General features: G+C 47.0%; 1 protein-coding gene across 10 annotated transcripts in view; it reads left to right on the forward strand.

Moving 5' to 3' along the window:
- Positions 1-22,486, forward strand: part of ADGRB1 (adhesion G protein-coupled receptor B1) — a 325,671-nt gene that overhangs the window by 84,455 nt on the left and 218,730 nt on the right. For 9 of the 10 annotated variants that reach the window (XM_068163182.1, XM_068163187.1, XM_068163188.1 and 6 more), the window contains exon 2: positions 9,657-10,577. The exons of the other annotated variant lie outside the window; for it this stretch is intronic. In XM_068163182.1, coding sequence (XP_068019283.1) covers positions 9,830-10,577 — 748 coding nt within the window. In that variant the 5' untranslated portion in view covers positions 9,657-9,829. The remainder of the gene's footprint in view (positions 1-9,656; positions 10,578-22,486) is intronic. 10 annotated transcript variants of the gene reach the window in all.

Consider the following 22,486-nt stretch of genomic DNA (forward strand, 5'->3'; position numbering starts at 1 on the left):
TGCCCTCATCCAGATCATCAATAAAGATGTTAAAGAGCACAGGGCCCAGCACTGATCCTTGGGGCACACCACTAGTGACTGGCTGCCAGCTGGATGTGGCACCATTCACCACCACTCTCTGGGCTCAGCCATCCAGCCAGTTCCTAACCCATTGCAGTGTGCTCCCGTCCAAGCCATGGGCTGACAGCTTGGCCAGCAGTTTGCTATGTTGTTTGTTAGATGGGGAAACTGAGGCATAGTCATTTAAAAAGGGCACAAAGCCATGGAAGGAATTAGAAGAGCACACATGAAAACTTCTGTACATGCAAGGCTGACCAAAGGTTTCTGGTTAGGTTCATCCCCTGTTTCTGATCATACCCAGACATGTAAGGAGCTGGAGGACAGCAAAAGAGAAATCTGCTTTCCTGGGGCTAGGGCAAGAACTAAGACCTGAGCTTGTCAAGATCCTACTCTGGACCCGGTTGCAAAAACAGGTACTTGGGTGTTCATGCTCTTTCTCTCCTTTTCTTTAACCAGTCCAGCTCCACTCTGCCATGGGGCAGGCAAAGAGTTGAACCCATCAGGTACTCAATGCTGCTTTAATAGGAGCTGAATTATCGAGGCAGGAATTATAAAAATAAAGTTAAACTTATTTTTCCCCAAAACTCCACCCCAAAATTAGGTATGAAAACTTACTAAACTATTTACAGGTTCTATTCAGTTGTGAATTCTTCCAGGATGCTTATGGGCAACCTCAGTACAATTTAGAGAATTCAGAAAAGGGAAAAGGCTAAGCCACAAAATAGCTTCACCCCACTTATAATCAGAGGCAAGCCAGGAACCTTAGGGAAAGCCGATGAGAACACCAGGCTGTACTCACAAGGATGGAGTAGGAATTTGGTGTCGGTTCCTAGGTCAGCGGCAGGCTCCAGGAACTGCAGGTTTTATAACCCAATGTATGGATAATGCAGCAGGATCCAAAGGAAAAAGACCCACCAGAATCAAAGTGTCCATAGACACGGCTGCTACGAGGCAAACTTGGGAGCAGCAGCACTGCATGAAAGCTGCAGGTTTCACGGCAGGCAGGGTCGATCCAGGGCAGGCAGGGAACAGGACCTCAGGCAGGCAGGGTCTGGGGAGAAGCCAGGTCCGGGTGGAGAGAGCAAGATGAAGGCAGGAGCCAGAGCAGGAGGGCGAGAGCGAGGGCAGGAGCAGAAGCAGGATGATGGCAAGAGCCCCGATTGCTTTCTGGCCACTTTATTTAAGGCGTTTCTAGACAAAGTGTCCAAGGCCAATGCACAATGGGCACCAAGCACCCTGCTAAACATAGCCCCCAAACCCAGCAGACTTCCCCCATGGGGAAAGAATGGGTGCTAATTACCTGTCCCCAGGCAAAGGGGAAGGCAATTTTGCACTTTGGAAGGCACTTTTGTGCCCTTGTCTATCCCCATTCAAATCTCCGCTGATGGAGATGGGGGAAGGGGAGTTTGGAGCACACTGTAACAAATGCCAGGTGGTCTGGGCAGACCCAGCAGGAGAGAAGTTCCAGATGCCTTGGCCAACTCACCAGCTTTTCACAGAGTCATAGAATGGAGCATACATTGGGTTGGAGGATACCTTAAAGATCATCTGATTCCACCCCCACTGCCATGGCAGGGGCACACAGATTCACAGAATCACAAAATGTTAGGGGTTGGAAGAGACCTCCACCTTACACCAGAAGATGGAAGATGTCCTTTCCTTTATCCTCTGTAGCCATCTCTACACCAGTAACTCCAATGGGACAGAATATGGCCTGAAACACTGTCCCATCACTTGGACATGGGTTATGTCAAGGCTCTTGACTTAAGGGGCCAGAAAATGAGTCCTGGTACATGTGGCTTATGTAGGATACATCAGTGAGCAGCATCAACATATATGCTGAGCTCTGGTTTATGCACCTGCAACTCCATGAATCAGAAAGCCCAGTTTTGGGTTTTCCAACCATTACTCTGCCCACATGCCTGTGCAAAACTGAGCCTCAGCATGCACACACAGACCCCCCTCTACCCTCTGAACTTCCCCTCTCCCTGGGGGCTCCCACTTAGCTCCCCAGCTAACACCAGTGCTTTTAACCTTCAGCTGCATTTCTAATCAATCACATCCCAGTCCCTAGCATGAGTGAGCAGTGATGGAAGTGGTCTGGCCAGTGCTTGCTTTCTGCCACTCATTAGGATGACCTTGCCCTCAGAGGACCTCTTGCATAACCCTCACACCCAGGAGCAGGGTGGGATTGTAGTGGAAAAGACCCAGAAGTGCCAGCTGTTGCTAGAAATAAGGCAACAGGGGAAAAGGGATTTTTCTAGAATTTGCTGGTGTCTAATCCAGGGTACTACTGACCTGCTGTGCTCCTCAGGTGGTACCAGCAATGGGAATGGATGGGACCAAGGGATACCAAAGACTATGGGTGATGCTGTCATGGAGGAAAGGCTGATTTGAGCAGGATCAGAAGAGCTGTGTTTTCCACTAGGGGAGAGAATATGCCTGAGAACAGTGTGGAACAATGACCAGTTTAAACTCACAGCAGGCTGTACCTCACCACTGTCAACTGGGGATTGAGTCTGTTTTGCTGATGGGAAGCCAGGGCAGAAAAAGATGTAATATCAGGACAAGGGGTAATGGTTTCAAACTGGAAGAAGTTAGATTTAGATTGGCCATTAGGAAGAAACTCTTCACCATGAGGCTGGAGAGGCACAGGAATAGGTTGCCCAGAGAGGTTGTGGAGATTCCAATCCTTGAAGTATTCATAGACAGGTTGGATGGAGCTTTGAACAATCCAGTCTAGTTGGAGGTGATGACCCTGCCCATGGCAGGGGGGACTGGAACTACACAGTCTTTAAGGTCCCTTCCAGCCAAACCTATTCTGATTCTATGACGAGCTCCATCAGCTGTCCTTTGCCAATAACCTCACAGGCTCCTTGACTTCACAACAGAATGGCATCTCACCCATCCCTGTGTCATACAGTCCCTGAGGAACCGCCAGCCCTGGCAGTAGTCCTAACAGGCCATGTCAATAACATGCACCAGTGTAGAGGAGAGCTAAGGACACACAAAACTGCAGTTCAGTCTGAGGTGATGTTTAAAAGACACCAAGTTCATGTACAACATCTGTCTGAGGCTGTGTTGAACCCAACAGAAGGTGCCACAGAGTCCTGGGCCCAGTTGCCCCAGGCAGCCCTATCTGGGACCAAATAGAGCACATCTGACCCTTCTTGCCTGCTGGGTTCTTCCTCATAGTGATTTTACTGGGTCCAGGATTTTAGGGTCCAGCTTCTCTGCTCAACTGACTCCTGGTCCCACCCACTGAAAAAAAAAAGACAAGTAGAGTCATGAATGTAGCCTGGCCTACCTACACCTCTTTTTGAGAGTTTTAGCTATGGGACCATCTTCAGTCAATGTGATCTAGAGTGGAGACTTCAGTCTTTAAGGTTGTTACTCATCATGGGTTGAAACCCTAATAGGTTGGAAATGACTCACCATCTTCAGCATTTTGCTGGAGCTTTTAAGATCAAAGAGCATCAGAGAATATCAGAAGATGCTTCTTATTTCCATCTTTTCAGGTGGGAAAGCTGAAGTATGGATTGGCAGAGATGCTTAATGCAGAGTGTGCACAAATCCTCAAGTCAGGATTAAAATCTGTGGTTCCCTCTAATAATGTCTCACCATCTGACCAGTGCTGAAGATGGTCAAAGATGGGGTGGTTCAGCCAAGGCTCAGGGGCTTTGTAGTATCTCCATTAGGGTTAAAAGCCTCTTGGCTTTCTCAGTATGATCCATTTCTATATACCACCTTTCAGCCCTCCCTTTCCCCAAATCACTTCTAGCCTTTGAAAATTTAAATAGGACTGGGATTCTGTCCACAAGTCAAGCCCCATCACAGAATCAAGTTTTTCCCACCCTAGTCATGCTGGGGCTGCAGGCTGGGGGAGTAAGATATGCAGGAGTCCATCCCTAAAACAGGTACCTTTCCAAGTTGGAGCTGAGAGAAATGTGCTGAAGAATGCTGGTCTGTATAAAAATCATTTATTAACACATCAGGCAGGTAGGAATCAGACTTTCTCTGCACTCAGAAGACTGGGATGGATGGAGGCAGCACACCAGTCTCTACAGTGGTGGAGTACATATGCTGGGTCATGAGAGGTCCGTGCAGAAATATGTTTCTGAGAAGTCTATCTGACCCAGGTTTGCTTGCTGTTGCTTCCCCAAGGGGTTTTGTGTGAGTTCAGCTCTCAGCATTTGGTCCAAAGGTAGAACAAATCAGGTCAGATACTGACCTAGGGAGCTCGAGCTGGAGCTGATTTAGCAACTCTTCCAGGATATGGTCCACATCTGAAATGCTTTTCCAGAGAGCAGGATGTGCACTGAAGTCAGGGTGAGACCTAAATGATTCCTCAGTTTTGTAATACCCTCCAAGTCAACCTTTTGCTCCTTCAGGCCCTATTTTTCAGGTAGTTTCTGCTTCACATTAAATAATAAATAAATAAATTAAAATCTAAACAAAGTGTTGCTGGGAAGGATCTGGGCCAAGTAAATACTCATAGAAACCAGAAAAGAAGAAAAATTGCTAATTAAAAATAATATTAAGGGAAAAGCTAGATTTTGAGCACTGATTTGATAGAAGCAGCTCTGCTTCAGGACCTGTCCGAGCTCCATCCCTCTGTAGGTGCCATATAGGACTATCTTCATAGAGTCATTGCATGGTTTGAGTTAGAAAGGACCTTAAAGATCATCTAGCTCCAGCCTCCCCCCCTCCAGACAGGGACATGTTCCACTAGATCAGGTTGCTAAGGTACTATTGAACCTGTCCTTGAACATCTCCAGGCAGGGGACACCTTCTCTCCTTGCCAGTCAGCCAGATCCAAGGCCTTCTTGACTCCTCTGTGTGCTCTGAGTTCAGAGATTCCACTGTGTTTCTCCAGGTGTCTCTACAGTGTTTCTCTAGGAATTCTCACCGTGACTTGCTCCCTCTCCTTGCTAAAAAAAAAAGTCCAAAAGATGAAACTTTTTTATTCCTTCCCCTGCTGGCTGCTTCTTTGTGGATAAGGACAGAGCATCTTCTTTTCCCCTGTGTTTTCTCAGGGTGCCAAGGCACAGAGTTTTCAGGGCCAGGAGCTTCTCTGCCTCAGGCAAATGGGATATTTTATTTAATATCTGAGGACTTCTTAGAGGGAAATGGGAAACCCCAGGAAAGGAGGATTAGCTTGATGAGACGGGTTTTCACCCTGCTGGGATGTCAGCAGTGTACCAAGGTCAGGAAAAGGAAAAGCAGAGGGAAGTAAATCGTGGATGATAGCATATCTGAGCTGGTGGGCAGAAAGAAGGGAATTGAGGAATGGATGATCTAGTGGGGGTAGATTAGGGTGAGGATGTTGGGAGAAGTCCTGCAGTCAGTGGTGGGGAAAGGATGCCCTTCCTGCAGTCATTCTTTTCTCATTCTTTTCTCTTTTCATCCCCTCCCCCCTCCTTTTTTTTTTGTTTTTTTTTTTTTTCCCATGGCTTGTTTGTGTGTATGTCTAAGACTGCCCTCCATTGGCCAGATCCAGGCTGCTGCACCAAGTGTCTGCATCACCAATGTAACCGAGGAAGGTGGTAGATGCACAGCCAGGGATGTTGCCCTTCCAGCATGGGAGGACTTTGTGCAGTGCACAGACTCTGCAAAGCAGGGCACATCGCAGCACTGCCTGTATTCCATGGGCTCCTCCTGATCCTGCAGAGCTGAAATCCCTGTGCTGGGGCATGACCTCAAAGTCATACACAGTAATAAGGAGATATACATCTGGAATGTCTTGGTGGGATGGGGGAATCATCCTGTGGGGCTGTTTAGGCAGGGGATGAAGTCAGTTATAGGTAGAGTCAGGGGATATCCTGATCCTTCTCTGGTTGCTCACATGCCATGCTGCCTGCATTCCCAGGATGGACATGGGATGTGCTTGAGGCACACAAATGTGTGCAGAAAGCAATCAAGGACTTGAGGATGATGAAAAACAGCATCCTCAGATTGTCTTGGTGAGTCATTACTGCAGGAAGCTAAGGTGCACCACCAAGTACCTGGCCATACCTTCCAGGCTCCAAAATTCACTGGGACCAGGACAAATTGGGTGATTAAACCTCTTGGGCAGCCCAGCTGTCAGCTATAATGTTTGATTTAGTCCCTGCCTGGGGTTTTTTAGGCTGTGAAGGTCTTGACTTGTGTTTTGGAACAACATCTGGTCTAGCAGGTGCCAGGGTGGGATGGGAAATACTCAGCAAGGAGGTAGCAAAACTTAGCAGGGCCCTAGACAGTGGCGTGAGTGTGCAGGAGCCAGATGTGGACATCTTCCATCATTACTGAAATAGCCAGGCTAGCTAGACATTAGCTGTGGCAACTACCATGGGAATAGGGGCTAATTATTCACATGTGTGCAATTGGAATGTGGTTTCCAAGACTGGAAAAATCTGTCTTTTCACACATTTAATATCACCTCCCGAGCTGCAGGCTGCAACCTCCACGTTGCCTCTGGGGTTTTGCTGGATTAAAGCATAGAGAATGGATCTCCTTGGTGAAACACCACAGCCAGCTAACTGCCCATCACATCTCACCTTCCTACCAGCTTCAACACATGTTGAGCCAGAGATCCAGATGTGGAGGGAGGTTTGTCAATCCACTTCTAATTAAAAGTTCCCACTTGAAGGAGGAAATAAATAATATTTATGCTCCTTATGGTGAAACCTTCCAGATGGGACTGCATTCAAGAGAAATCAATTCTGAGACCTAACTACCGTAACACAGTGTCCCATTAACGGGTCTGCTTAGTTAAAGTTTGTTGGCTTTTACAGTGCTTTTCCAGATAGGGGTGGTGGTGGTGGGGAGGATGCATTTTGTGCTTGCTGCATCTTCATTCAGTAGCAGTTCTGTAGCCAGCATGTGAAAAAATCATTTATGAGGAGGCTAGGAGGCTTGGGCTGAATCCCACGCACTGAAGTCATGGTTAGGGACCAGATCTCAGCACAAGCCCTGTCTCCTAATCATCTTGTTGCTATGGAGGCACTGCTGGCTCCTGCTTTCAAGCCGGGGAGACAGGTTTCTTCCAGATCTGGACCAGAGGTTAAGATGGTCCCTAGCTGGTTCATCAATGTGAAGGTCAGATAGACTTTGGCTTTCCAAAGGCTGCTCAGGGACTGCCCTACAGCGAGGGAGAGGTGAACCAGCAGTTCTCTTCAGAGCCTCAGCTAAGCAAGCACCTTTCACTTACCAAAGCTGATATTTAAGGCATTCACTGTCATTTGCAGGTAACCTCTTCTGCTAATCAGGATGACCCCTCTGGAAATTTATAGGGTGTTTAGTTGATGCCTGTGGTTTTCATAACAAGCTTTTTACATCCGCTACTCAGGATGCAGCCCTGAAATCCAGCTCCTGAAGCAGGCAGGAGTCTGGCACAGGGAGATTTGCACTGCAGAGCTTTGCAGGCTGCAAACTACTGTCAGGAGTGGGGACCTGACTTCTAAAAAATTTAAGTGCAAATGCATTTGGACTCCATGCTGATTAGTGTCAGTTCTAACAGACACTCAGGAATCTGCTGGAAGAGGCTGCAGTGATTTGAAGCTGGGATGAAGCACAGTTTGCAAATAGCAGATCTGACTTTTGAGTTGCCTAACCCTTTCCTCCCCAGTGAAAACTAAAAAAGAGAGGCTCTTGCAGAACAAGGGAAAATGCACAGAAAAAAACCCACCTTTGAGATAGAGCAAGGAGAGAAACCAAGGGGTGAATGTGGGGATGCATTTGGTTTATTATCTCTTCCCAGATCCACAGGATGGTCTGTGGGCTTCATGTCTTATTTCTCAGTCTCTCCTGGGATTGAGTTTAGCAGCCTGAGTTGAAGATTTCCTGGCAATTTGTGCAACTGCTCTGAAAGCTTCCTCCTTTACAGGCTGGGAAGGCAGACCACATCAGTGGGGTGGGAGATGGCAGGACTGGGGATGTGGGCTCAGTCTCTGGGGCTGTGAGCAGGCTCCATGGGTGCAATGAGGGAAGACTTGTTTTCCCTCTCCCCTTGCAGCAAGTGCTGTAGACTTTCACTTGAATTCCTTCCTGGCACTATCACTGTGGTCCTTGATCATGGAGAAACACATCCCAGATGATGTGAATTATTTTGAGGTTTCAGCCCAGGACAGTGTTGGTATCTCAGAAGATGAGCTTCTTGCATTCAGTTTTCAATACAGAGGCCCTGCCCTTTTCACTAATCTGTGGACCATGAAGACTCTTGAAATCAAAGCAGTAGCTTGATTTGGTAGAGAAAACCTCCCTCACAGGGATCTGTCCTTTTGAAATTGGGCAGCTGCCCTGTTTTAGAAGTAGCAAGACTGCAAGACCAGGGAAAGCCTCACCCAAGGGGAAGTTTCTGATTTTCTCTTCCTAGAGTGAGCCATGAGGACAGGAAAATAAATGACTGAAAAAATGAGCAAGAAAAGCTGCCATGGCTGTATGCCCAGCAGTGGGAGATGCTCTGCCCCACATACTGAGAGTCTGACCCTCCTGCCTGTCAATCCCTGTAGCTCTCAGTAGGTCCCCTCCCCAAATAGGATGGTACAAGATGAAGACAGTATTGCCACTGATGGTGTTTCCCTTTCTTTGTCCTGCCCTGGAAAGAGGAGAGATGGAGGGGAAGGACCTTCTCGGTGGATAAGAAAGAGGGAGACTTAAAACAGTGCAAATGGTCCAGAAGTGCCTTTGCATGAAGGGGGGCACAGGGTCTGCAAAGTTGGGCTCAAGAGGGGATCTGGGCTACAAAGGGTTGCAGGGTACAAGTCCCATGGGGCAACGTAGGATGGATGTTACTCTTGATGAAGAGACTTTGGGGGCTTAAGGGCATTCTGGGACTGGCAGGGAGGACTCCCACTCCCTGGAGATGCTCAGCTACAGTACCACAGGTTTGAGATGTCCTGCACCAAAGGGTAATAGAAGTGGATGTGTGATGTGGGAAGACCTAAAAATCTGCCTCTGTAACCCCTTTTATTCCTGTACTGCATGCACAAGCTGCTTCCAGCCCTGGACTCCTGCCTATACAGGACCGGGATATTGAACAACAACCCCCTTCCCCTGCACTGGTTAGGTGGAAGAGGAGGGAGGAGAGAGCAGGAGGAAGAGAGAAAGTAAAGCCCAGCCCAGCCCACCCTCCCCAGCTGTAGCCTGCAGTTTGCATTGAGCCAGCTTCCATCCCTGGCTTTACTGGGGTGGAGAAAAATCCCTAAAACAGAGATCGATGGTGTTTGCTTTGGGGAGTTGGTTCGAAATCACTGTAAAGGCTTTGCTGAGCTGAGCAGAGGGGCACTGCATTGGTACAGGGCACTGGGAAAGTGGCATCAGAGCTATGATGCCCCTCACTGTGAGTCATAGCTGGGCCTTTTCTAGGGGTTAGAACACCCCAGAGATGGGGACACCTATCATGAGGATAGGTCTGCATCTTCCTCCAATGAGATGTGCTGGAACTGGGGATGTTGTGTGGATTCTCAGCCTTGCAAAGGGTTGATTGAAAAAACCCCAAACCATATACAAACCCAAACAAATAAAAACATAAACAAACAAACAAAACAGAAAAAAACCCAAATCCCAAATCTCTTCTCTTTTTCTGCCCTCCTCCTTCCCTTTCCTTTTCTTTCCAGGTGTTGTTTATGGCCACAGGAGGGAGCTCAAATCCAGACATGGGAGGATTGGCTTGATTTCGGATCCAGAGCCTCTTAAACTCTCACTTTTCCTCTAAGCTGATCCCTGTTATGTCCAGGATCTGGCGCCTGCTTGACATTTACTTTGAGTTCCAGAGGACCAGAGACCTAGGATGAGGAGCATTGGATCTGCCCTGAACCTGCTTTTGGTATCGCCACTCTACTTTGTATGGACCGTGGTCGCTCTGGACCTGGCACAAAACCCCTGCACCACTTTAGTCCAGGGGAAATTCTTTGGGTATTTCTCCTCCTTTGCTGTCTTCCCGTTGAACTCCTCTCTCTGCTCTTGGATTATCCAGAACCCTGACCCGCGGAGGTACACTTTGTACATGAAGATCCTAAAACCCGCCGGCATATGTGACCACCAGCACATCCGCACCTACCAGTTCGACTCCTTCCTGGAGTCCACCCGCACCTACCTGGGCATGGAGAGCTTTGACGATGTGTTGAAGCTCTGCGATGGGTCCACCCGCTACGCCTTCCTCCAGTCCAACAAGCAGTTCCTCCAGATGAAGCAGACTGCACCACCGGGGGTGGAGACCTGGCCCGTGCGGTGGAAGCCCACAAAGGCTCAGGAGAGGGACTTCTCAGTGGAGTACCTCGTGGTGGGCAACAGGAACCCTAGCAAAGCTGCTTGCCAGATGCTCTGCAAGTGGCTGGACGCATGCTTGGCCATCAGCAGCAGCTCCCACCCGTGCGGCATTATGCAGACCCCATGCTCTTGCTCAGGAGGGGAGGTCCTAGATCAGGCCAGCGAGGTCCTGGGGTTCACCAGGAAGAAGGAAGATTGCTATAAGGATGGAATTTACTTGGAGAACTGCATGAGCAGCCCCAAGGACAGCAGCGGAGTGGAGTTCCTGGGTGAGTGGAGGGCAGCTGGGGGCATTTGGGAGGGAGGGCTGGTTGGGCTCTCCTCTCCCGGGTCTCACGCTGTCCCCGTCACCTCTGTGTCTTGAGTCTGCAGGTGCCTGGGATGAAAACCTCACGTTCTAATTGACAGGCAGGTCTGGTAGCCCTCAGTGGCTCTTTATGAGCCTGTGACTGCAATTGCAAAGCATTTCCCTTAAATATACCCCAAATTGTTTCATTCATGCCTGGGGCTTGTGGCTTGCTTGTTTTACTTCAGCTGCTGAGGGGAGAGTCTTACCTGAGGGTGAGCCGTCTTCCAACTTAATTACAGACACCCTAGAAAAGGTAGGATCCAAACTGCCTCCCGAGGCAGGCTGCACTCAGCAGTCCCATCAACCATTGAGATTTGTGGGGAAAAAAATAATCCTGGGGTTTAGTTCAAAAAGACAGCCACAGAAGGCCACACAGGTTTTGTTCCAAACCTCATTTTCCTTCTGGAGACTATCAATGATAATACTCACCATGCTGCTCCTGTGGGGTTACTTGGTGCCTTTTATGGGACTCATTCCTCAGCTATTCCATCAGTATTTTGATGACAAGCTTGACTATACTATGGGCTGGAAAAGAACTAGGGAGTCGGAAGAGGCATGACAAAAAGGACTATGAATAAAAATGAGATGCTCAGAGGGATCTAATCTGGACACTGATCTAGGGAGGGCAATGCTCCCTCCAGTGATCTGACATGGTGTACATTAGTGCTGTGGTTCCATGCAAAGTAGAAGGGAACTGGGGTGTCCAAAAGTGAATCCTTTATTTCATCACCTGTGTCAGATCTGCTCTGATGTGTTTATCCTCAGCTCCTAACCCACCTGCCAGCAGCCAGGTTGTGTAGAGCAGAGGTGTGATGCAGAAGTGGGGAGGGGAATCTCAAATTCAGCAAAGTTCAGGCCCATTCCTGAAGCCACACCAAGGTCACATCTTCTTCAGATGCTAGACTGAAATGTCTTCTGCCATGGGGAGAAAGTCAGAAGCCATTGGGGACTGGACTTAGAATCATAGAATAGTAGGGGCTGGAAGGGACCTCTGGAGATCATCTAGTCCAACCCCTCTGCTAAATCAGGTTCACCTAGATCAGGTTGCACAGGAGCATCTTGAAAGTCTTCAGAGAAGGAGACTCCACAGCCTCTCTGGGCAGCCTGCTCCATTAAACCTTCAAAAGAAAGAATTTTCTCCTTCAGTTCCAGTGAAACCTTCTGTGTTCTAGTTTGCACATATTGCCCCTTGTTCTAACACCGGGCACCACTGAGAAGAGTCCAGCCTCATCCCCATGATATCCACCCTTTGTATACTTATATACATTGAGAAGATCTCTTCTCAATCTGTTGTTTTTTTCCAGGCCAAAGGGCCCTAGGTCTCTCAGTCTCTCCTTACAAGAGACATGCTTCAGCCCCCTAATCATCTTTGTGACCCTCCATTGGACTCTCTCCAGTAGTTTCCTGTCTTTCTTGAAGTGGGGAGCAAAGAACTGGACACAGTTCTCTGGATGTTGCCTCACTTGGGCAGAGTAGGGGGGTAGGACAACCTCTGTCAACCTAGACTTTGGGGGTCCTGCCTGGATTTTGCACCCACCTTTAATTAGAAAGGAAATATCTTGAAGCAGTGGGAAGGAGGCTAAAATGACTTTCACTGGGAAAGAGGATATCATGCACTGGTCCAAGCTGTGCAGTGTGATTTTCCTGCAGACCACAGTCTGAGAGATTAGTGTATGATCAGGTACTAGTGCTTTTCTCAGTGTATTTAGGGAGGGGAGGTTTCATTTCTCCTTGATCTGTGAATCAAGACATGAAGGCATGCAGCCAAGATGTAAATCCTCCAAATTAGTTCTTTAGCCATGCCTCCCACACCAGCTCCCAGCTCATGGACATATTTGATCTCCAGGTTTTGGATTGCTTTGTGATGGCCTTTTTTCTCCTGCCTGAACAGCTTGTGGGGAGCATCATGTTGGCTGTCTCCTCAGAGCCATGTGAGCTTTGTGAAGCTGGTGAAGGGTCTTATGAGGAATGAGTGAGGTAACTGAGGTTGTTCAGCCTGGAGAAAAGAGGCTCAGGGAAAGCCTTCTCACTCTCTACCACTGCCTGAAAGGAGATTGCAGTGAGGTGGGTGTTGGTGTCTTCTCCTATCTATCACGTGTTAGAATGAGAGGAAATGGCTTCAAGTTGCACCAAAAGAGTGGTCAGGCATTGGAACAGGCTGCCCAGGGAGGTGGTGGAGTCACCATCCCTGGAGGTATTAAAAGAAATGCATAGACATAGTACTTCAGAACATGGTTTAGTGACCATGGTGGTGCTAGGCTGATGGTTTGACTTGATGATCTTAGAGGTCTTTTCCATCTGAACGGATTCTATGATTCTAAGCCATGTGTCATGCCTTGCATTTGCTGATTGGATGATTTATGTCTTCAACCCAAGCAGTGTGACCTTTCTCACTGCAACCAAAGGCAAAATTTGAAATAAGATTTTCAACAAATCCTGAATCATTCAAGCTTAATATTGGCTTTTGTAAAGATCTCTCCTAGTCCAGCTTGAGTGCTTGGATGTTCCCAGAAAATAAATATGAAAGAGGCTCAGAGCTGGCTGAATCAAAATCCTTTCTGGGTGTCAAATATTTGTAGAGAGTGTAGATAATTTTTTTTTTTGCTGGCAGCTCACATCTGCTCCATATTGAAGATACAGAATTACCATCTTCACTGGTGGGATGCCATCCACACAGAAACATTGTTTGCAGTGTGCCCAGCCTCTCCATGTGCTGCTCTGTCTGTCACTGTGTCTGTTTTGATTTTTGCAAAAGCTTGATCAGGAATATGGAGGCGAGATCCAATTTGGACAGGGACTCAGCAGCAATCCCTTAACAGCATTTTGTAGGTGGAATATTTTGATAGTGTTCCCAATTTCCAAGTGCTGATGCTGGTTATTCCTGTCATTGCTGTCCTGATTGCAATTGTAGCTTTTTTCCTCCTTTTTTTTTCCACCCTGTCTTTTATTTTCTTTCTTTTCCTTTAAACTTTTTTCTTGTTTTTCCTTTTCAGTTTTATTTCCCTCTGCCAATTCCCAAGTCATTTGTTGTCTCTGGGCCTGTCTTAAGATTTTCATCTTTGAGCAAGGGTATATGAGTCTAGTGTGGTGACTTTTAACATTTGGGATTGGAAGGGACTTTTGAAGGTCATCCAGTCTAACCTTCCTGCATTGAGCAGGGACATCTTCACTTAGATCAGGTTGCTCAGAGCCTCATCTAACCTGACCCTGAATGCTTACAGGGATGAAGCATCTGCCATCTCTCCGGACAATCTGATCCAGTGTTTCACCACCCTTATCATAAAAAAATTTCTTCTTTCTATGTAGTCTAAATCTTTCCTGCTTTAGTTTTAAACCATCACCCCTAGTCCCGTTGTAACAGGCCCTGCTAAAAAGACTGTCCTCATCTTCATTTTCCTGATGTGCTTCTTCTGAGCCTTGGATATTTCCAAAGCAAATGGATGGGTTCAATTCTACAGAGACTACAGTGAGACGCTGCCTTGGAAGCAGCTGCACTTTGGCTCAGAGTCCATGAGTGAGGTCCCTTTGAAAAGGCTCACTCCCCATCCCTGGCCAAAGGATTGAGAATCCAGCAGTGTGCTGCACTAGATAGTGTCAGAAGACAGCCAAGAGCAGGCTGGGAATAGGGGATTGGATATAGAATCATACAATTGTAGGGGTTAGAAGGGACCTCTGGAGATCATTATAATCCATCACAATTGGACATTGGCTTTGGTAACTGAGGAGCAGAGCTGGGAGATGAACTTCTGTTACCAACCCAGTGACTGAGAAGTGGGCACACTGAAACTGCTGCTCCAGAGCTACTGGGACACCCAAGAACCCTAATGGACAGCCTGATTTCACTGTGAATTTACACTTGATTCATGTAGACATGGATGTTTGTGGTCATTTATGATGGACTTCACAAAGAAACTCTGCCAAAGACATCCTGCCTTGTCTACAGCATCTGTTCTTCAATGTCTAGAGGTAGGAGAGAATACTCCAGTTTTGCTTCCTATGTTTAGCTTGCACTCACTGTCCCACACAGACATCACAGAGGTTACAGCAGGTGGTGGTAGGAGTGGGAAGAATCTATTGAGGTGGACAGGAGATGTTTCAGTGCCTTGCTATACATGAAACCTGTCCTGGTGACTAGAGGGACATGCTTGGAAAGGTATTGGCAGCAGCAGTGCACTCCCCAGCATCTCCCCTTCTTGCTGCAGCTACTGCTGGAAGAGCTGGACAGAGGAGTTCTGTGAGAAGACAAGAGAGGAACTATTTTTGGCCATCATCAGGGCTCCCTTGGCTGCCTCAGGCAACATGAGAAGAAAGTAAAGACTGGTTGTAGGTCCTAATGCTTAAGGATGAATTGTCCTTTAATGCATTCAAGTTGGCATTCCTGGAATAGGCTTCTACACTGGTTTGAGGTAGAGGACCAGAGGGCTGAAGATGGGGAATCTTCCTGAAACACAGGGTGTTGAGACTTCCTGGTCTGAAAATGCTGGTAACCCTCCCAGATAAGAGCTGGCTTCATTGTAATTAGAGCTGGAGCTTAAAAAGGGACACTGATGTGACACTGTAATGAGAGAAGGTTAAATGTGTGCTTAAGTGCTGTGCTGAGTTAGGCACTTAATGAATGTCTAATTAGTCTTGTCTCCACATAATCTGTTCCTGGAAGGCCGTTGCAGTGCTGTCACATTTTGATGGTCCGAAGAGATAGCCAACATGCTCTGGTTCTTCTGATCTTTGATCTTGGAAAGAGCCAAGATGCTGACTGCAAAACAGGGTTAAATGTGTGGCCCTGGAATATATAAAGTAGATGGCTCCCAGGCTGGAGGGAATTTTGTGATGGATAAATCTAATTGGTTTAATGTCTCAGCCAGAGAACTTCACAAATTGATTTCAGCAAGGAACTTGAGCTGAGATTTAAAGGGAGCTTCTTAGTCATCCAAAATTTGAATCAAGATATTGCTAGTTTGAAGTAATGGTTTTTTGGGGTTTTTTTCTGCCTTTCCTGATAAACTTTTCCAGTGGTTTGCTGTCCCCATTAATCTGAACAAATGCAGAACCTCCTTCCTCACACATGCTCATCTCTTCACTTCTCTTTTGCGAGTGGTGTTTCATCTTCCATCCCTTAGATGCTTTTTCTGCCTGACAGGTTAAGAAGTTGTCTAGTGCCATTCTCTACTGTTTGGAGAGGTGTTTATAGACCTATGAACCAGTTGCTTCTTGATCTTTGCAGCATTAAGGAGGCTGAACTCCCTAAATCTCTCACTGTAGGACACATTCCCCAAACCTCAGTTGTTGTTGGGAAGCTTTGTTCCATGCCTGGCCAGTTCTGCTGGCCAAAGTCTCATCAAGACTGAACTTCTGCCTGGACTTGAGGCTGAGTGACTGCTGAAGGGGCTCCATGATGTGCAAGAGGGCCCAGAGGCACAGGGACTAATGAATCATAGAATGGTTTGGGTTGAAAAGAGCTTCAAAGATTATCTAGTTCCACACCCCCTGCCATAAGTAGGGACACCTCCCACTAGACCAGACTGCTCAAGGCCCTGTCCAACCTGTTCTTGAACACTTCCAGGCAGGGGGCATGTGTTCAACCACCATCTTCCCTGATTCAGGAATCACATTGTGTGGCACTGCTCTCCTCCCTTTGAATCTCCCCCAGGATAGAAATAACTTGATAAGTAATTTCCTATTTTGAGCTTTAGTGACCATGAAAGCCCAGAGACTGATAAAGAGGTGGGAATAATTGCCCAGGGGCAGGTTCTTAACCTCTCCTTGGCCTTTTCAGCTCCTCCTTAGAACACAGACTCTACCACTCCAGCAAAAGTCCCCCAGGCTCAAACAACAGCTGAGCTTGCAAAGCAATAGGTTTGCATTTGTATTTACCTTGCATTTGGAATTGCCAAGCAAAAGGCAAAGTTGGATGAATGAATTCTCATTGCCTCTCCTTCCTCCTGGCATGGGTTTGCTGAGCATGATTGGGGAAGGTGTGCTGCTTTCCAGCTCCTTGTCTCTCCATCTGTGTCTGTCCCTGCTGTCTAGTCTGTACATCCTTGAGAGCAGAGTGAGGGTATAGTCAGAGTTCATCAGTGAAACATGGGGCAAGGAAAAGCTGCTCTCTGCTCACTTGTAAAATTCTCCTGTGTTACCCTGCTGAGAGCACTGGGGGGTTTACCTGACATCTCTCCAGCTTAAGTCCAAACCTCTGAAGCTGTGAGCAAGAGCTGGTACCACTGCACAGCTCCTGAGGGAGGATGCTGAACAGAACCTGGCACCAAGCAGACAGGTCATAGAACCAAAGAACAGTAGGTGTTGGAAGGGACCTCCAGCCATGGAGTTCAACTGTCCTGCCAATGGGGGATCACTTAGAGCAGGTCACACAGGAACACATCCAGAGAGGTCTTGAAAGTCTCTAGAGCAGGAAGCTCCACAGCCCTTCTTGGCAAGTTTACCTTGTCTCCTGCAGAGAATCCCTTCTGGACCCATATGGACAGCTCCTGATGGGAGCTGTAGTCAATGTGATGGTTTAGGGATGAGGCAAGTGTGGTTAACTCCTTCCTGGGTGCTGAAAAAGGGGTTTCTGACACAGTTTAGATACTCAGATCTCTGTGATATGTACAAGCCCTGCTTGCTGCACTGCTTTCCTCTGGGATTCTTTAAAGGCCTTACAATCAGCATGGAAAGGAATGGAGTGGAGTGGAGTGGAGTGGAATGGAATGGAATGGGATGGGATGGAATGGAATGGAATGGAATAGAATAGAATAGAATAGAATAGAATAGAATAGAATAGAATAGAATAGAATAGAATAGAATAGAATAGAATAGAATAGAATTGAATAGAATTGAATTAGAATAGAATAGAATGGAGAAGAAAAGAAAAGAAAGAATATTGGAAGGGACCTACAATAATCACCCAGTCCAAATGCTTGACCTAATTCAGGGCTGACCAAAAGTTAATTAAGGGCATTGTCCAAATGCTTCTTAAACATTGTCTGGTTTGAGGCATTGACCACCTCTCTAGGAAGCCTGTTCCAGTGTCTGACTACCTTCTCCACAGAGAAACGTTTCCTAATGTCCTGTCTGAAACTCTTTTGGTGCAGCTTTGAACCATTCCCACACATCCTATCACCAGATACAGTTGGATTTGTGTTTGACAAGAAGATCAACACAACCCAACAATATGCACTTGCATGCCAAAAAGTCAACCATATCCTGGGCTGCATCAAAACCAGTGTGACCAGCAGGTTGGGGAAGTTGATTTTCCTCCTCCACTCTGCTCTGTTGGGAACCCACCTGAAGTACTACATCCAGATATAAGGCTCCCAATGTAAGAAAAACATGGACTTGTTGGAGTAAGTCTAGAAAGGGACCAAGAAGATGACCAGAAGGGTGAAGTACCTCTTCTATGAAGACAGGCTGAGAGAGTTGGGGTCGTTCAGCCTGGAGAAGACTCTAGGGAGACTTTAGAACTTAAAAGAGGACCTACAAGCATGTTGGGTAGGGAACCTTTATCAGAGGGTACTGTGATAGGATGAGAGGTAATGGCTTTAAACTGAAAGAGGGTACATTTAGATGAGATATTAGGGAGAAATTCCTCACTGTGAGGGTGGTGAGACACTGGAACAGGTTGCCCAGAGAAGTTGCGGATGTTCTATTCCTGGAACTGTTCAAGGTCAAATCGAATGGGGCTTTGAGCAACCTGGTCTAGTGGGAGTTGGAACAAGATGATCTTTAAGGTCCCAAACCATTTCCTGATTCTATGACACCAGTGAGAATTAGGCACCACATACACTTTGTTCAACATCTTCCCATATTCATGACCTGTAGCAGCTGCCCCAAAATGTTTTGTGTGGGAATACAGAGTGAAATTTAGATAGAGGGAAACACAGACACCAGCTTCATGCCAGCTGCAGCATCATTTTACAATGGTAGCTGCTGAATCTGAGGATACAGAACCATAGAATCATAGAATTGTAGCAGTTTGAATGGACCTCTATAGACCATTGAGTCCAACCTCACCAGCAAAAGCAGGATCACCTAGGGACCAGTTTTGAAAGTCTCTAGAGAAGGACACTTCAAAATCTCTCTGGGCAGCCTGTTCCAGTACTCCAGCACCCTCACTGTAAAGTTTTTCCTCATGTTGAATTGGAGCTTCCTGTTTTACAGTTTGTATCCATTGCCCCTTGTCTTATCACAGGACACCATTGAGAAGAGACTAGCACCTTCTTCTGGACCCTCACCCTTCAGATATTTATAAACATTAATAAGATCTTCTCTTAGTCTTCTCTTCTCCAGACTTTCTTTATCCTTGTAGACTCCACTGGACACTCTCTAGTGTATCCCTGTCCATCTGGTGAGAGGCCTCCAGCACAAGCCCTATGAGGAGAGGCTGAGTGAGCTGGGAGAAGAGGAGGCTCGGGCAGACCTTATTGCCTTATTGCTGTCTACAACTATCTGAAGGGTGGTTGCAGCCAGGAGGGGGTTGGTCTCTTCTCCCAGGCAACCAGCACCAGAACAAGAGGACACAGTCTCAAGCTGTGCCAGGGGAAATTTAGGCTTGAGGTGAGGAGAAAGATCTTCACAGAGAGAGTTGTTAGCCATTGGAATGTGCTGCCCAGGGGGGTGGTGGAATCACCATCCCTGGAGGTGTTCAAAAGGGGATTGGACATGGCACTTGGTGCTATGGTTTAGTCATGAGGTCTGTAGTGAGAGGTTGGACTTGATGATCTTTGAGGTCTCTTCCAACCTTGGTGATTCTGTGATTCGGTGATATCTTGATATTAGGAAGAATTTCTTTACAGAAAGGGCTGTCAAGCCCTGGAACAGGCTGTCCAGGGAGCTGATGGAGTCATCATCCCTGAAGGTATTTAAGAGTTGTGTAGATGTAGTGCTTAGGAATGTGGTTTAGTCAAGGACTTGTCAATGCTAGGCCTATGATTGGACTCAATAAAAGTCTTTTCCAGTCTGGGCAATTTTGTGATTCTATAAGAACAAGGATACTAATGGGACAGAAGAGAGGGCGCACAGAGACCCTGCTGGCCCTTTTCACTACCTATCCTGAATATCCGATTTGTTTATGTGATGGAAGCAGGCTGAATAAAAAAAAAGACTTTCCAAGAGGACCTGGGGGTGTGTCAGGAGGATAGGGACAGTCTTTTTTTCACTGGTGCTCAGGAACAGGACAAGAGGTAATAGGCACACACTTGAACACAGGAAGTTCCATCTAAATATGAGGAGGAACTTCTTACTTTGAGGACACAGGCTGCCTGGAGAAGCTGTGGAGTCTCCTTCTCTGAAGTCATTAAAAAACTGCCTGGACCTGTTCTTGTGCAACTTGATCTAGGTGAACCTGTGCTAGCAAGTGTTGGACTAGATGATCTCCAGAGGTCCCTTCCAACTCCCACCATTGTGTGGTTCTCTGATTCTGTGTGAGCAGCATCCCTGGAGTTTTCAGGTGTCTCATGCCCTTTGGAGGTGCCTGACCTCCATGGTTTTCCTTGGTGCTGAGTTCTCTGATCTTGTCTTTCATGGTGGATATAAGTCTGGAGTTTCTCCAAGGTTTTCTTGAAAGGGAGTTTTCTACTTTTCAGTGCTGGATTCCCCTATCCAGATGTGTCTTCCAAAGACTGAGTGCAGGACGTAGCAGAGGTGGCACTCATCCCATTGTCTTTGAAGATCTAGCAGACAACTGATCCAGAAGGGGAGAAGGTCTTTGCCTAGGAGGCTGGGAACAGAGCCTTAGTAGAGTTGAGAGTTATTTGTGGATTTCTGAGTGTGTATGTGGGTGCTTTAAGTCACAGCAAACTCTTTTCATGTTGGCCAGAGCAGTAGATTTCACACCTCTTCCAAAACATGGCTGTCACCTCTGCAAATTGTCTCTTCTCCCATATCTTTCCTTTTCCCATTCTGATAATCAGTGACATTTATTTATCTCTGGGTGGTGAATGTGTCCCTGTGAGCCCAACATCCTCCAAGACAGTACTGAAGCAAGCTTGGGCTAAATAGGTTAGAAAACTGATTTTGGATTCTCAGCAGGTGTTGTTCAGGGTGACTCTGTGACACTTTAACCTAGGGGAGAGTCAGCAACTGTGTGTCCCTGGGATGGCTCTGCCAATGTCACCTCCAGTTGTTGACTGACTCCTTGCACTTGCTGAAGATAGCAATTTGGTACTGATATCCTACACTTCAGCTTTTCAGCAGGCTGAGACAAACAGGCTGGGAAAGGACGTCCTTGCATCACCAGAACTGCAGATCTGTTGACTTTACATATATTTCTTTTTGTTCTCTGACTCTAGTATTGATAGACCAAGGATTGCCACACACCTCATTAAGCTGAACACTCTCAATAGGTCTTGAGTGGTCCATGTCATTAAACAGATACTTCATGGCTTAGGATATTCCCAGTATTTAGAAGTAATAAGGAAGGGAAGGGACCTGGGGGTGGGTGGGGGGTTAAAGCTGCAACTCCAGCCTCCTGGAGAAACTGGGCTGCCCTGTCTTGGGGGATGCTTTGTTCCACTGTTTCTGGTGCAGTTTGAGCTGTGCTCTCCCTGCAGTACATGGGCTTTAATTTGCACAAACACTAGCAGCAGTCAGGAACAAGCACATGGGGAGGCTGATGCTGGGATCTCTAAGTGCTGTAAGAGTGCATGGAGATGATGTGACAGCAGATATGTACATGCAGAAAGTTTGGTAGGGTCCTAAAGCACAGGGATGAAATGACCACTAAATAGAAGGGAGTCTGGCCCCACAAGGTTGTGCTCCATGAGTAGTCAAGCACTCAATATGTGGATGCTGCAACCAAATAGTGAAGGCAAATCCAATGGCAGCATTGCCCTGCTTAGGTGGCTCAGCCTAGGGGTGTTTGTGATGTTTTCATTGTGACCCAGCAATGCAGCACTTAAACACTTCCTTCAAAGAAAGGAGAAGCTCATCTTAGCTTCCACAAACTCTTCTTCCCCATGTCTAGTTTTTGCATCCTGGAGCTATGTTCTTTAACTGTCCTGAAATTTATCTAGCTACCATGCTGGACAGGAGGTAACACATCTGGGGCATTGCTGGCTTGGGTGGTGTGTGAAATAAACCAGAGAACTGCTGTACTTGGTATTTTTTTAGTGAGTGGAATCACTTTGGTTGACCTCACGCTCACCAAGAACCTTCACAGACATCAGTGCCCCACTATATCTTTTAGGAGAACAAGTTGCCCCTGCTTCTGCATGCTGCAAACACGAGTGAATATGTGAAGTATCTATTTACTTCTGCCTTTACCTTACCTGCTCCAGGAATATTTAATTCATGTTTCACTTAGCTTTTATTTCTAGCTGAATACATTGCAGGCCTAAACTGAGGCACAAAAGCAACTTGTCCAGGTTCTCCAACTCATTTTCCTCCTGAGGAAGGGGTCTCATTTTCCTGTTTTGGCAGGGGGGTAGAGTTTGGACTCAATCACCAGAGCTCCCTTCCAATTCCTACCATTTTAGGGTTCTCTGATTCATGTTGGGTGGTGTGATGGGATGTTTTCTGTGTGACTATGGAAGGGGAGCATCTCTCTGAGTGGCAGTCCTTTGTCTACAATCCCACCATAAACTAGCCTTTCTTTGGACTTGGAGGTGCATAGTGATCTTAGTGATCTTAAGAGGTCTCTTCCAACTGAAAAAAAATGCTCCTCTGCAGCATCTTCCTCACTATGCAACACTAGAAGCAGCTTTAGTGTAGGTCATAGCCATCTGGGTCACAGAGCAGAAGCAGGTCTTGCTCTCTGGAGCAGGGTTGGGTGCATAGGGGTGAGTAGGAGGTCTTTAAGAGAAATGCCATACATAGCACTGGAGGCTTCAGAAGTTTGTG

This window comes from Melanerpes formicivorus, unplaced genomic scaffold (assembly GCF_026170545.1).
Source record: "Melanerpes formicivorus ecotype bairdi unplaced genomic scaffold, bMelFor1.0.p_v2 SCAF_71, whole genome shotgun sequence".
Taxonomy (NCBI): Eukaryota; Metazoa; Chordata; class Aves; order Piciformes; family Picidae; genus Melanerpes; species Melanerpes formicivorus.